General features: G+C 36.4%; 2 protein-coding genes and 1 pseudogene across 3 annotated transcripts; 2 read left to right on the top strand and 1 right to left on the bottom strand.

The window, feature by feature from the left end:
* Window positions 1–13: 13 nt before the first annotated feature.
* LOC306857070 (pyruvate dehydrogenase [acetyl-transferring]-phosphatase 1, mitochondrial-like) lies at window positions 14–1,475 on the bottom strand (annotated as a pseudogene). The gene has a single exon. The product of its transcript is annotated as a pyruvate dehydrogenase [acetyl-transferring]-phosphatase 1, mitochondrial-like (transcript).
* A 1,080-nt stretch (window positions 1,476–2,555) lies between these two features.
* Window positions 2,556–8,537, top strand: LOC306856841 (cysteine desulfurase-like). Its single transcript, XM_079396330.1, has 13 exons — window positions 2,556–2,897; window positions 3,097–3,173; window positions 3,299–3,415; window positions 3,578–3,661; window positions 3,843–3,995; window positions 5,251–5,344; window positions 5,428–5,562; window positions 5,640–5,797; window positions 6,114–6,219; window positions 6,307–6,388; window positions 6,706–6,789; window positions 7,358–7,447; window positions 7,593–8,537. The coding sequence occupies exons 1-13, from the start codon at window positions 2,789–2,791 to the stop codon at window positions 7,654–7,656; spliced, it is 1,353 nt and encodes a 450-aa protein (XP_079252456.1). The 5' UTR covers window positions 2,556–2,788; the 3' UTR covers window positions 7,657–8,537.
* Window positions 8,538–8,599: 62 nt separating this feature from the next.
* LOC306857155 (dynein light chain roadblock-type 1-like) lies at window positions 8,600–12,449 on the top strand. The gene is made up of 4 exons (XM_079396896.1): window positions 8,600–8,719; window positions 8,969–9,044; window positions 9,170–9,337; window positions 10,102–12,449. Exons 1-4 carry the CDS (start codon window positions 8,717–8,719, stop codon window positions 10,149–10,151), a joined length of 297 nt encoding a protein of 98 aa, XP_079253022.1. The 5' UTR covers window positions 8,600–8,716; the 3' UTR covers window positions 10,152–12,449.
* The last annotated feature ends 510 nt before the right edge of the window (window positions 12,450–12,959 follow it).

Genomic DNA, 12,959 nt, shown 5'->3' with positions numbered 1-12,959 from the left:
ACCCAACACCCCTCTACATCCTTGCCAAATTCTGTGGCAGACTGAGCATTTTGGCAATGCGCTTTGGTTCAACGGAACCGTAGCCATCGCTGCCGAGAGTGTGACGGATCAGATGTGTAGCACTGTTCTCATCCTCCAGAGCAGAAAGAGCTCTACTCTTCCTCTCCTGCAGCAGTCTATGCATCTGTCCCACTGTAAAACACAGTCCAGAAACTGGCTTCTTTCACTGCATATCAGACAGATGTTCCCCCAAGATCTGCACCACAGTCTGCCTGTGCATCAGTTCCCAAAGACCATCAGTAGCTAGAATCAAGAATTTGTCCTGTGGTCGCAATTTGTGATATGTAGTTTCTAGATCTGCTATGAGGTAAGGTGGTGTGTGGTAGTCCGGCAGTGGCATTTTTGCATTTTCATTCCCGATCAGCAGCTCTGGACGTGCCTCATAGATGCGATTCAAGAGCTCACCGCTCCACTTGAACTTCATGTCTCCAAAAGCCATGAAAGGAATCAACAAGCCCAATAACCTGTCATGTTTCGCCACTGTCTTTCACTCAGAAGCAGGATGCTCTGAAAGAATCTGTTCCATCTCGTCTAGCTTGTGGGCATTGTGGTCATTGGTAACACTGTGAGCTGACCACCTCCCATCATTTCCTTGTACCCTGAGCACCGCTCTGCTGTCACCCAGATTGGCAACATGAAGATCTTCTCGGTCCACATGAGCCACACAGGCCGTGCATCCAGACAGAGCCACTCCGAGAGATGTGAAACGAGCAAAAGGAACCCCAAAGTCCACCTGGGCCTCCAAGGAAATATCGTTATCCAGTCTCTTGAAAGCGTTTCTTAAAGCTGTTGGTACATCACTGTCATCATCATCCTCATGCAGATCTATTCTCTTCTGCCAGTATGTCCTCAGGGTATTGAAGTATAGCTTGCCAGCATCTGTGCTAACATAGTCGTTGGGATGCTTGTGCCATTGTAGCACCGGAAGTACAAGCCGTTCACTCTCCACAGCCTCCTCTATCTCAGTTAAAGTCCTCAATGGAAGTAGAGACACGGCTATGTAGTAAAGGAGGCGTTCACTAACTGCTTGTGTGCAAGCAGAACCTGCGTGGCCATCAAACACTCCAAACAGCATGCCTCGACTCTGTAGACACGTTGCAGCACCCCGTCTGTCTTCACATGGGGAGTTTGATGGAAGAATTACTATCAAACCCTTTTATTGACCCGTTATACCGTGCATCATAGCCATTTGATTTTAAACTATATTCATTAGTCTTCAAAACAAGGTTTATTTGTGTGAGCGACATCTCTTTTGCTTTGGCATTGTATTTTATTCTCGGGTTTAGAATCATTGGTGGATTTGTGCAGACTGGTGTGCAGATTTTAGATTGTAGAGTCAAATATCCCTGCACTGCTGTTTTCCATCTCTGTAATGACCACTGATGTCTAAAGTGGTGCACTGAAGTTGGAGACATTTATGACGAGAGAAGTTATGGTGGATTCTGAAATAAATGTTTTAGGCTAAATGAGTAAAAAACCAATCAAACCAAAGTAAGCAATCAAGATTTACTTTGCTAAGTAGGCCTATACATAAACATATAACTGAATAAGTACAGTTCAGCGGCAGCCATACTGTATGGCGGCAAAAACAAAATGATTGCATGTGCAGCTGACTGTTACTAAAGGCTCTCTAGACACAAAATGATCAATTTTTTTATAAATACTAGATATAAATGGAATTGTATACCTGTTAGAGCCGATGTGAATATTGTAAACGTACTTTTCCAGACTTTTTATATTTCACAGACCTGCTTCCTCGTCACGCGTTGTTTTAAAATAATTTTCAAGTAATGGGAAAGTACAAAGTACTATTCTTGCGCGGGAGCGCGCCAATCTACTGCGGTCTTGCTGCTCGTGGCAGAACGAAAATCAATTTCAGTAGAACCCTTAAAAAGCACAAATGTCATAATTCTTACACAAAAAGTCAAGATTATGACATAACGTTTCATTGTGATATTAATACGTGATTATCAAATCAAATTTAAACGAAGTAGATTTTTTGTAAAATTGTGACTTTTTTGGTATAAGTTCGATTTTTATGCAATTATTATTAATCATGATTCTTCGTAACTATGTAGCCTCATTTGTTTTTTTAATAACAAGAAAAAATAAATAACCAAAGCTGAATTTGATTCAGAACATGATGACTCGTAGATCAGTGAATGAAACAAACAACCACCCAATCGGTTCTTTAAAACGATGTGTTCAAAAGAACCGATTCGCGGAAATTATTTGGACTTCCGATCGCTACTTGTGGGAACATAATATAAACTAAAGACAAAAAAGATGTCTTTCATGAAACGCTGTTGGGGCAGTGAGGGGCTGCTGGAGGACAGATGAACGAACCAGTTCGAGCAGCATTCAATAAAAAAAAAAAAAAAAGTTAGAGCAGCATGGTATTGGTTCATATTCACAATTTCCGGTAAAAAAAAAAAAGACATGCAAGGTTTAGGTTTCAACCAATAAACTCCGTTAACGTCACAAAACCCGCCCACAACTAACTCAGATAACCAATGAGAGTTATAATAACAAGCTCAGCTTGTGTAAGCGTTGGAGTGTGTTCTTGAGGGCTTATGACACACTGTTCTTTGAAGATATTGGGCTTGTCGTCGCATCTAAAGTTGCCCGAATAGTACATTTATTTATCTTTTGGTCGACGAAGGCTTTATAAGAAGGCCTTAATTATTTCTGTCATTGTTTATGTTGAGAACACTGTAATTGCATAAACATGATGAACAGGACTCTATCAAGAAAACTTCTGGGCTCCATGTGTGGGATCTCCAGCCGTCGACTGAGCTTCGCTCAAAGCGCTGTCAACACTGTGCAGAAGCACACAGGTACAGTATAAGTAAATCCAATTCTATAGTCTAGAGACCAACAGTGACGCAGTTGTATTTAGCTTGTGTAAATTACTCTACAAGGCTGTGCTAATAGAGGTATTAGCAAGCTGGCATGTAAATACTTTCTAGTATGGCTGTATTTATTCCAGTCACCATGAATTTTAATGTTGACGAACATGCCTGTGTTTTTCCACAGAGTTGATCAAGACTAGGGAACTAGAAAAGGATGAACTGAGACCGCTGTATATGGACTTTCAGGCCACCACACCCATGGTACCCATCTGCTGTAGTCATCCTAATTATACTCCTGCCATGTAGATAAAGTAATCAGACTCGTAAATCTAGTGCATGAGAACATTTCTGGTTTGTTTACATGCCACTATTGAAAAATGTTTCAGGACCCAAGGGTTTTAGATGCCATGCTTCCCTATCAAGTCAATTACTACGGGAACCCACATTCCAGGACTCACGCTTACGGATGGGAGAGTGAGACCGCAATGGAAAAAGGGAGAAAAGTAAGTCTCTTGCATGTTTTTACAAGAGAAGCAAGAACGTTCTCTGGATTATTAGCATTCTCCGATAGCTGAGAGCTGTATTTATGAGTACTGAACCATAATATTGTGGTTAAGCCAAAAATGTACTGTTTATGGTAGCACAAATGTTTATTTCCTTTTCAGCAAGTAGCAGATCTTATAGGTGCTGACCAAAGGGAGATTGTGTTCACCAGTGGTGCGACTGAGTCCAACAATATGTCAATCAAAGTAAGTATGTCATTACTGTGAGGCAAGATTAGGATTAGGAGAAAGTGGGATGCAGGGACACAAATGATTAGGCATATCATATTCTAAAATAAACGAATATGTAAAGTTTATATAGTATGTGCCTCAAGTAACTAAATATGAGGTTGTTCTTTTATGTCTTGTCTTTTTATCTTTTTTAAAGGGTGTGGCTCGGTTTTATAAGGCTAAAAAAAACCACATCATCACCACCCAGACTGAGCACAAGTGTGTGCTAGACTCCTGCCGAATTCTGGAGGCAGAGGGTTTTGACGTAACATATTTACCAGTGAAAAATAATGGACTCATTGATTTGAAGGTAAGCTTTCTTAAAGGGGAAATATCCAATTTCCGAGCCAATTACAGCGCTAATCAGAATAGCAAAAATAACGATATTACTAAACAAGTTTTATACACTCAACTCCCTTGTTTGACAAATTGGTAGTCCTGCATCAAACTAACTCTACTGGTTGAAGTAATGAATTTTTATGGATGCTCAGGTAGATTGCAATCATTGTTGGAGAGTAACTAGTTATATGTAACTGAGTTGCGTAATTTAATTAGAAAATATATGTACCTGTAATCTGATACAGTTACTGAGGAAGAAATGGTAATTAAATTAGTTACTTTTGAAAATGTTAACAATTACAAACGGGGTTACATCTGAATATTCACACACACACACACACACACACACACACACACACAGAAACAGATTTAACAGTTTTTTTTGCGCCCACTACAGACATGAATTTACATGTCCTTCAGCCTGAGGCATATTCATTTCACTTGTTGTGAAAGGGCTTTGTAAAAGCAGAACTTTTTATATTAAAAACAAACAAGCAAGCCCTGCCCAGATTTAAAAAGTAAAAGTAACATCACTCAAAAGTTATAATTTCCATAAAAAGTAACTAAGTAACATAATTTCTTTTTTAGGGAGTAATGCAATACTGTAATGCATTGCTTTAAAAGTAACTTTCCCAACACTGTTTATGTATATGCTTTATTTTTTTTTAAGATTAACTGTTTTTAAGGCATTGGTAGATGGCAGTGTTTCCTGTCATAGCTATGCAAAGATTCGATTTCAAAAACCGTATCATGGCTATTAAACTATATCTTATGATTTTGAATCAGCATTTTAACTTCAGAACGATCTCAAAGTAAAAAGAGGTGCTAAAGTCTTGATTTTGTGGAGGCTGTGCTTTAAAATTAAATTTTTATAATCTTAAATCAAGTGATGAAGGATTTTGAAAGTCTTGACGGTAATCAGTGTTGAGTACTTCTGTAAGGTTAACCCTGCCTTGTTTAAATGTTTGAAAATTAATATTGAGCAATTTTAGAAAAGTCACCAAAATAAGGTACACTACTTATTACATGTCGAATAGGGTAACTTTTAATCTGTAACTTATTACATTTCTAAAGTAACCTTCCCAAGTTGATTATAATACTGTTGGTGGCTGATTTTGGTACAGAAAAAAAGAAAGAAATGTACCTTTATAAAATAGTTTTTTTTTTTTTTTTTTTTTTTTTTATATTTCATATGTATCTTTTTTTTTCTTATGTTTTGCATTCAGCAATTACAGGAAGCAATCCGTCCAGATACCAGTTTGGTGTCCATAATGACTATCAACAATGAGATTGGTGTCAAACAGCCAATCAAAGAAATAGGTAACTCTTTTTATTCATATATGCTCCAAACACATGCCTGTCAATCTTCATGTCTTCTATATCAACTATGTTTTTGATTTCAGGTCATCTATGTAGATCCAAAAATGTGTTCTTCCACACTGATGCTGCTCAGGCTGTTGGAAAGATCCCCATTAATGTCAATGACTGGAAGGTGGATCTGATGTCCATCAGCGGCCATAAGATTTACGGGCCCAAAGGTAGAGTATTGTTGTACATTCAAATGCACAACAGTTACATTATCTTAAAAATATTAATGAGTGGTTGTGTTTATTAGGAGTTGGGGCTTTGTACGTGAGAAGGAGACCCAGGATTCGTATTGAGCCTTTACAGAACGGAGGGGGACAGGAAAGGGGTCTACGTTCAGGGACCGTGCCCACACCTCTAGTCGTAGGCCTCGGAGCCGCCTGTGAGATCGCCCAGCAAGAGTTAGAGGTAGAGACTTCAGAGTTAAGGTCACTGCACACTGAGTCCAAACTTTTCGCACGTTAAAAAATAAATACAATCTCACGTTGTCAATCACGTTTACACACTGCCTCCGAAACTTTCGACGGTCATAAACAAATTCAGATCAGGTTAAAGTTTCAGCGTTTTCACATCTGTAACATGCATTTTGATAGGAAAGGATGAGGAATACAGAAAAGCACACGTGAAAATTTCGGACTCTGTGTGCAATGACCTTTAGAGTTAAACTTTCTTCTGCCAGTCTAAGTTTGCTTATATGTGGGTTTCATTTCCTGTTTATTTTCAGTACGATCACAAACATGTGACAGTGCTTGCAAATCGCCTCGTGCAGAAGATCATGTCAGAGATTCCTGATGTTGTGTTGAATGGAGACCCAGATCAGAGGTACTCGGGTAAGATTCGACTTTCTAATTGTCTCTTTTTCTTAAAGGTTCTAAACTGACTTGAGTTTGTAATCTAAAAACACTTTCCTCCTGCAGGATGTGTAAATTTATCATTTTCCTATGTTGAGGGGGAGAGTCTGTTGATGGCGTTAAAAGATGTTGCACTTTCATCTGGAAGGTAAGTAGTTTAAAAGTCTCAGACCAGGGTTTACAATTTTTGAGTACATAAAACATTGAGAAGGACTACAACTATACTACTGATATTTTTACATTTTATTACATTTACATTACAAAGCTGTTTTTTTATGTATTTATATGTATTTGTTGCATACATGCATGCATACAAACAATATAAAATATAATTAGGAATGACAAAATTACTAAAAATTAAATTAAAATGAAAACTACAAATATAAAAATAAAAGCTGATTCAAAATATTAATAAAACTATAATGGTACATAAAGAATACTAACGTAATATTGTTCTTGTTGCAGCGCCTGCACATCTGCTTCCTTAGAGCCCTCGTATGTCCTTAGAGCAATAGGGGCAGATGAGGACTTGGCACACTCATCTATTCGGTTCGTGGTTTTATATAATATCAATGTAAATGTTGTTGTTTTATCTCCCCAAGTCATGCTCAACACGCCACGTTTCTCTCTCTCTGTGTGCTTTTGTTACGTAATCCGTGTTCAGATTTTATCTTAAGTCTTAAGCCCCGTTCACACCAAGAACAATAACTATAAAGATAACAATATTAGCGTCCACACCAGCGAATGATATCATCTGTTTATTCTTAGCACACACTCATCTGCCGCTTTAAATTCTCGAGCTCATAATAGCAGGATGGATTCGGATTGGGTATCAATGTTTGTATCGTTCATCAGCTGGAAAAAAATCATTCTGAAAGCGATTCCAACTATATCGTTTCTCTGTGCCTTTAACATTAATGTTGTGGCGTGGACTCTGCTATTCTTTAATATTGAAAACTATTTTTAGAACTAAATCTTTATTGTTATCTTTATAGTTATCGTCCTTAATGTGAACGGGGCTTTAATGCACACATTTCCTGCTTGAACCATGACCACACAAACTGAGGGGATCTGATGCACATGACCAATTCTTTTTTTTATTTTATTTTTTTATAAGGTTTGGAATTGGCAGATTTACCACAGAGGAGGAAGTGGACTATACAGTGGAGAAGTGTATTCAGCAGGTCAAACGGCTGAGGGAGATGAGGTGAGATCACGCTTGATTTGTCTGATTAAAATAGTTCATTTAGGTACTGTTATGTAATGTTTTATTTGAATCCCTGTCAACAAAATCTTTCTGTGGGAAAAATTAGGATTGTTCATGATTTTATTTTATTTTTTTTGTCTCTTAGTCCATTATGGGAAATGGTCCAGGAAGGCATTGACATTAAAAGCATCAAATGGACCCAGCACTGAGTTGTTCTGAACACACGGAGTATGACGCCCTGCTGTGGTTGTGAATACTTATTCTATAAAGCTTGATTAGGCTACCACACCACCTTAGACCTTATTCTCCCTTAAAACACGCACAATTTTGTTTCTCAATTTTGGAGAATTTAACTTTTTTAAAGTGCATTTGTATGAATTGCAGGGTTTATAGAGATGTGCATTTTGTCAATTCTATCACTTTTTCTCAAACCGGCTTTCACCTCAGTTTTTTTTATATTATTTTATAGTATATTCGCAGTTGCTCTATTCAAATCACTGAAAATATAAACATGCACTGAGTGTTGTCCTGTGTCATTGCTGTGTGTGTGTTTGAGCACATTATACTGTAAAATGTTTAGGAGTCTATCATGTCTGTTGTCCTAGTTCTGAGACCAGCAAAATTCATTTCAGTGATACCTTATGTTTCATTCAAATTAGCAATGTGTTAGCCGAGTCAGATGCTAATATTTTTCATTAAAAAAAAGACAACACCAGTTTGAAACATTACATGTTTTGGCACAGGACAGGATTAATAATAGGTGTCATTATATTCACATGTTGTGTAAGAACTTCTAGTATGAGCTTGTTTTTCATGATTGCAGTTCACAGATTCTGTAGGCTCTTTTATTGTAAAGTCATTGTTATACCAATAAACATCCAAACCAACTGTGTTGTCCTTTTTGCTAGATAATAAATTAATAAAATAAATTACATTTAGTATCAATTGTGCTGTATATTTTGGTTAAAACTGTGATTAAAACCTTCAGTAAGGACACATTAATAAAAATAGACATATTACAAAAGATTTCTATTTGAAATAATTTATATTCCTTTGACCTTTAATCAAAGAATACATAAACCCTTTCCACACAAAAAAATATTCCGTACAATGAAAAAATTAAAAAAAAAAAAGTTTCGTTTTTATTTATTTATTGGTTTGTTTGTGTGAGAAAACCCACTTTCCTCCAGTCCAGCAGCCGTTGACATGCTATTTCGAAACTAAACAAACAAACAAAAACGACATCTAGTTCAGCGACTTTCTTTCAAAATGGTAAGTACATTTCAGCACTTAAACTTGATTGTGTGTTTCTATAATTCAAAGTACGTGTTTGTTAGCTCATTATTGTCTCGGTTAAGGTTTTTGTAGGCTAACTTCAGGCTAATGGTAGCTAACGTTACTGCTCGAGTAAATATATTAAACACTTTCAAAAATACGTACATTTTCCCGCAGACATATTTAGTGATTTCACGAATACTAATCAATTTTGCCGTTTTAATGACTTGAGGGTTTATGTTGCAGAATGAGGCAGAGAAGGCGATCAAAAGGATTCAGGCTCAGAAAGGAGTGGAAGGAGTAATCGTGGTTAACGCAGAAGGTGTCTGGCAAATGAGAAATGTTTCTAGTTGTTATTATTATAGTTTGGTTGCAAACGATGTACGTTAATGTGCTTCAGTGGTAACTGGTCGTTAAAGAGATCTTTGTTTCTGTGCTTTTTAATAGGCATCCCCATAGAAAGCAATCTAGACCACCATCATACACTTCACTACACCTATAATTTCCAGCAGCTGCTCACCAGAACTCAGAGAATGATGAAGGACCTTGACCCTCAGAATGAAGCCACCCTTCTGGATGTTCAAACAGAGAAACATAATATTCTGATTTCCACAGGTAAAGAAAAGCACACTTATGTAATGCTAATTTTCATTAGGTTAGGTTGTGTTTTCTCAATAATTAGTGGGTCTCAGTAAAGCTCCAAGTGAGACTGAGGAATATTGTACTGGACAGTGGAGGAATCTTGAGCCACTGGGTTAGACAACCTCCAGGTTTTGGGTGACAGTGTTTGACTAATCATATTTGTCTTGAAATTATTTGATTTTGTAGATTAGCAGTATTTTTTAAATTATTTTTGCACTCAGCCTGCAGACTTATTTGAATGGGAAACTTTTTATTTTTTTATTTATTTTTTGCAGTTTGTCTAAAAACTGGGGGAAGTCGTGGCCTAATGGTTAGAGAGTCGGACTCGTAATCGAAAGGTTGCGGGTTCGAGTCCCCGGCCGGCAGGGATTGTAGGTGGGGGGAGTGAATGTACAGCGCTCTCTCCACCCTCAATACCACGACTGAGGTGCCCTTGAGCAAGGCACCGAACCCCCAATTGCTCCCCGGGCGCCGCAGCATGGCTGCCCACTGCTCCGGGTGTGTGTTCACGGTGTGTGTGTGTGTGTGTGTGCATTTGTTCACTACTCACTGCTGTGTGTGTGTGCACTTGGATGGGTTAAACGCAGAGCACCAATTTCGAGTATGGGTCACCATACTTGACAATACGTCACGACTTTTTACGACTTTAAAATACTACTACAGCCAAATATACATTTGGTATTTATCTATATTATGATCATAAATTAGTAATGTATTTTATTGTGTTCTTTCCACAGCCAAGGACTATTTTATGATTGCCATTAAAAATTCTACAGAAGGGCCCTGAATTCTTCATTTTCTTCATTATTTATTCTTCAGTATTTTTTTCATTTTTTTTTTTTTCATTTTTTTTATGGACAAAAGTGATGCATTCCATGTTCCAGGAAAGTTAAGCTTATATATAAAACACAGTTACTGTGAAGTAAGCTTCCATTAATACAAATATTGAATGTACTGCCTTTGCATATTATAATAGTTTGCTCTCTTTTGTAAGTACTCCAGCTGTTCATCATCTGGAGGCATCAGCATGACACTATAACTGTATATACTGTACTTATGTATGCAAAAAATAAAATAAAAATGTTCTTTATTTTTTGATTGCTTACTTTTTTATTGATTTGAATATACAGGAAATACTAAACTGTTATATATATTGTACACTCAAGAAAAATAGTAAAACAGTACTAGTTATTCAGCTGATTTATTAGTTATTTTAATAGTAGTTTATTTTCAGTATTAGTTATTAATTTATACTTTTTTTACCCCTCTATCTGCAAGGTATTATAATATCTTGTAGCCTCTACTAGAGTTAGAGTTTTTTTTTTTTTTTATGTGAAATTGTAGCAAAAATGGGAGTGTTTTAAGTTATTAGATGAATACGTTGTAAATGACAATAGACCCCGAACATGAATGATAAGATGAGGAGGTTGTGGGATGTGACAGCATCTGATAGAAATACACAGATATGACTATAGAGTTAAAATGTGTCTCTTTTATGAAAATGCTGTTTAAAAAAGCCAAAAGTAGCTATTTTGAGCACTTCAAAGTGTTAAAAGTAATAAATCATTGGATAGCTTTAATATGGATCATAATATTGATCAAATTCATTAGCTTGGTTACTTATTGGAGAAGAGGAGAGAATAAAAGCTGAGCACACTTATTCTGTTAAAAAAACGATTGGCTGGCAACCAGTTACAATTTGAACGTTAATGTTCAGATATTTTAATAAATCATTTATCTGTTAAGAGTGCATGACAGTATATAGTTGAGTAGCTGAACTCAAAAGACAGATTCGAAAAACAAAAAGGCAGGAATAAGCATGTAATTGTAATAGTAATGGCCTACTTCATTGCCTGACAAATGAAAATGAGACCGATGTTTAGATGAATAATTTATTTCAGACAGGTTCACTTACAAATGGTCAGACAAATACAACACAAAGAGCAGAATGAGATTTAGAAAACTGCTTAAACTCACAAACACACAATTCCAATTTACATCATACATAACTACAAAAAGGCATGACCAGAAGCTCTGTATACATAAACTTTATACAATTATCTATTTTCATATATACAATAAAAATGAACTATGTACAGCATCCCCCCCAGTCTTCCTAAGAGAGAAAAATAGACAACACATCTAAAGATGTAGATTCACAATAAAAGGGCAGATCAGACCTTGTAAAAGTGCCAATTTGTCAGCCTTCAAATGGTTAACTACTACACATACAGTAGTACACAATCCATATGCTAACTAGTCCCCTTCATTTAGTTACTTTAAACAAGCAAATGTTTTCTCTTTGAGATGAACAGGTTACCAGCACCAGATATCACATCATACAGCTGACACATTATTCCAGGGGCAAAAACTCGTTAGGACTTACAGACAATATTTAAGAACATCTTATGTAAGAAAATACAACTAATTTCAGATGTTCAGCAAGCGCCAATTTATTTTGTGCATACACACCATTTAAGTGCCGGTTTTTGAGTTTACCCTGATATCCAGCAGCTTTTTTTAATTCCTGAAAATACATTATTCTAGCTAGTGCTTCATAGCCGAGAGAGCCATAACAGTGACATGCTACCATGTTTCCAACCTGGTAATAATTGGAAACGTGTCAAAAAAATGATTCATTCCACCTATATCCATCACCTGCCCAGACAGTTTGTAGTGCACAAGAGCTGTAAGCAGTAATCATGTGCACCATCTAAGCGAAACTACAATATAAAGATTGTTTTGAATAGCATTTTAATAGGAAGAAACACAAAATGAAAATACTTCTGAATGTTGCTGGATCTTAAAGGTGATCAGTAGCCTAGTCTGTTCATGGACAGCTTTGGAAAGGACTAACAGCTCCTGACCAGCAGAGGACATTGTCTGATTGTCTTTACCGTTTGCTAATCTAGGATTAAAAATGTGGCTGCTGGTGTGCTATGTTATTGCTAAATAGTTAATACTGGTCTAAAAAGCTGTGCCGACCCCAATTTGTAATATAAACCTTGTCTGACTGCACATGTGTTTTTGTGTATGCGTTTTGTTTTGTTAATGGTGACGGAAATAAAATAGTTTATTTCCCTTTTTTTTCTTGCCATACTTTTGGATGTGCACTACTGTTTAAACGTTTGGATAAGTATATATATATAACTTTTTTTATTTAATTTTTGAAGTGACAGTAAAAAATTTTAAATGTTACAAAATATTATTTCTATTCCGAATGAATGCTGTTTTTTTTTAATGTAATTTTATATTCATCAAAGGATCCTGAAAAAAACAAAAAACCCAATTTTCCACAAAAAAAATATTAAGCAGCACAACTGTTTTCAACATTCATAATGAGAAGAAATGGCTGCTGAAAATTAATTTAGCCATCACAGAAATAAATTATATTTGAAAATATATTAAAATAAAATATTTTAATGTATAATAATACTTTACAATATTACAGTTTTTACTGTATTTTTGAGGCCAAACTATTGAACAGTAGTGTATGTGGGTACTTGCCCTCTGCTCATCACATGATTATCTTAACACATCTGTTCCTCAACCTTCCACAGAAACTTGTAAGTACAGCATGGCCACATTTGCTGTT

This window comes from Barbus barbus (assembly GCF_936440315.1).
Source record: "Barbus barbus genome assembly, chromosome: 37".
NCBI lineage: Eukaryota > Metazoa > Chordata > Actinopteri > Cypriniformes > Cyprinidae > Barbus > Barbus barbus.
Note: the sequence above shows the minus strand (reverse complement) of the source record. Positions and strands in the feature narration are given on the sequence as shown.

Coding starts and splice junctions, on each gene's coding strand:
- LOC306856841 (XM_079396330.1), top strand. CDS start 2,789: ATGATGAACAGGACTCTATCAAGAAAACTTCTGGGCTCCATGTGTGGG. Junction 5,345..5,427: donor ACAGCCAATCAAAGAAATAG/GTAACTCTTTTT, acceptor TTTTGATTTCAG/GTCATCTATGTAGATCCAAA. Junction 6,389..6,705: donor GTTGCACTTTCATCTGGAAG/GTAAGTAGTTTA, acceptor TTCTTGTTGCAG/CGCCTGCACATCTGCTTCCT.
- LOC306857155 (XM_079396896.1), top strand. Junction 9,045..9,169: donor AATCGTGGTTAACGCAGAAG/GTGTCTGGCAAA, acceptor GCTTTTTAATAG/GCATCCCCATAGAAAGCAAT. Junction 9,338..10,101: donor TAATATTCTGATTTCCACAG/GTAAAGAAAAGC, acceptor TTCTTTCCACAG/CCAAGGACTATTTTATGATT.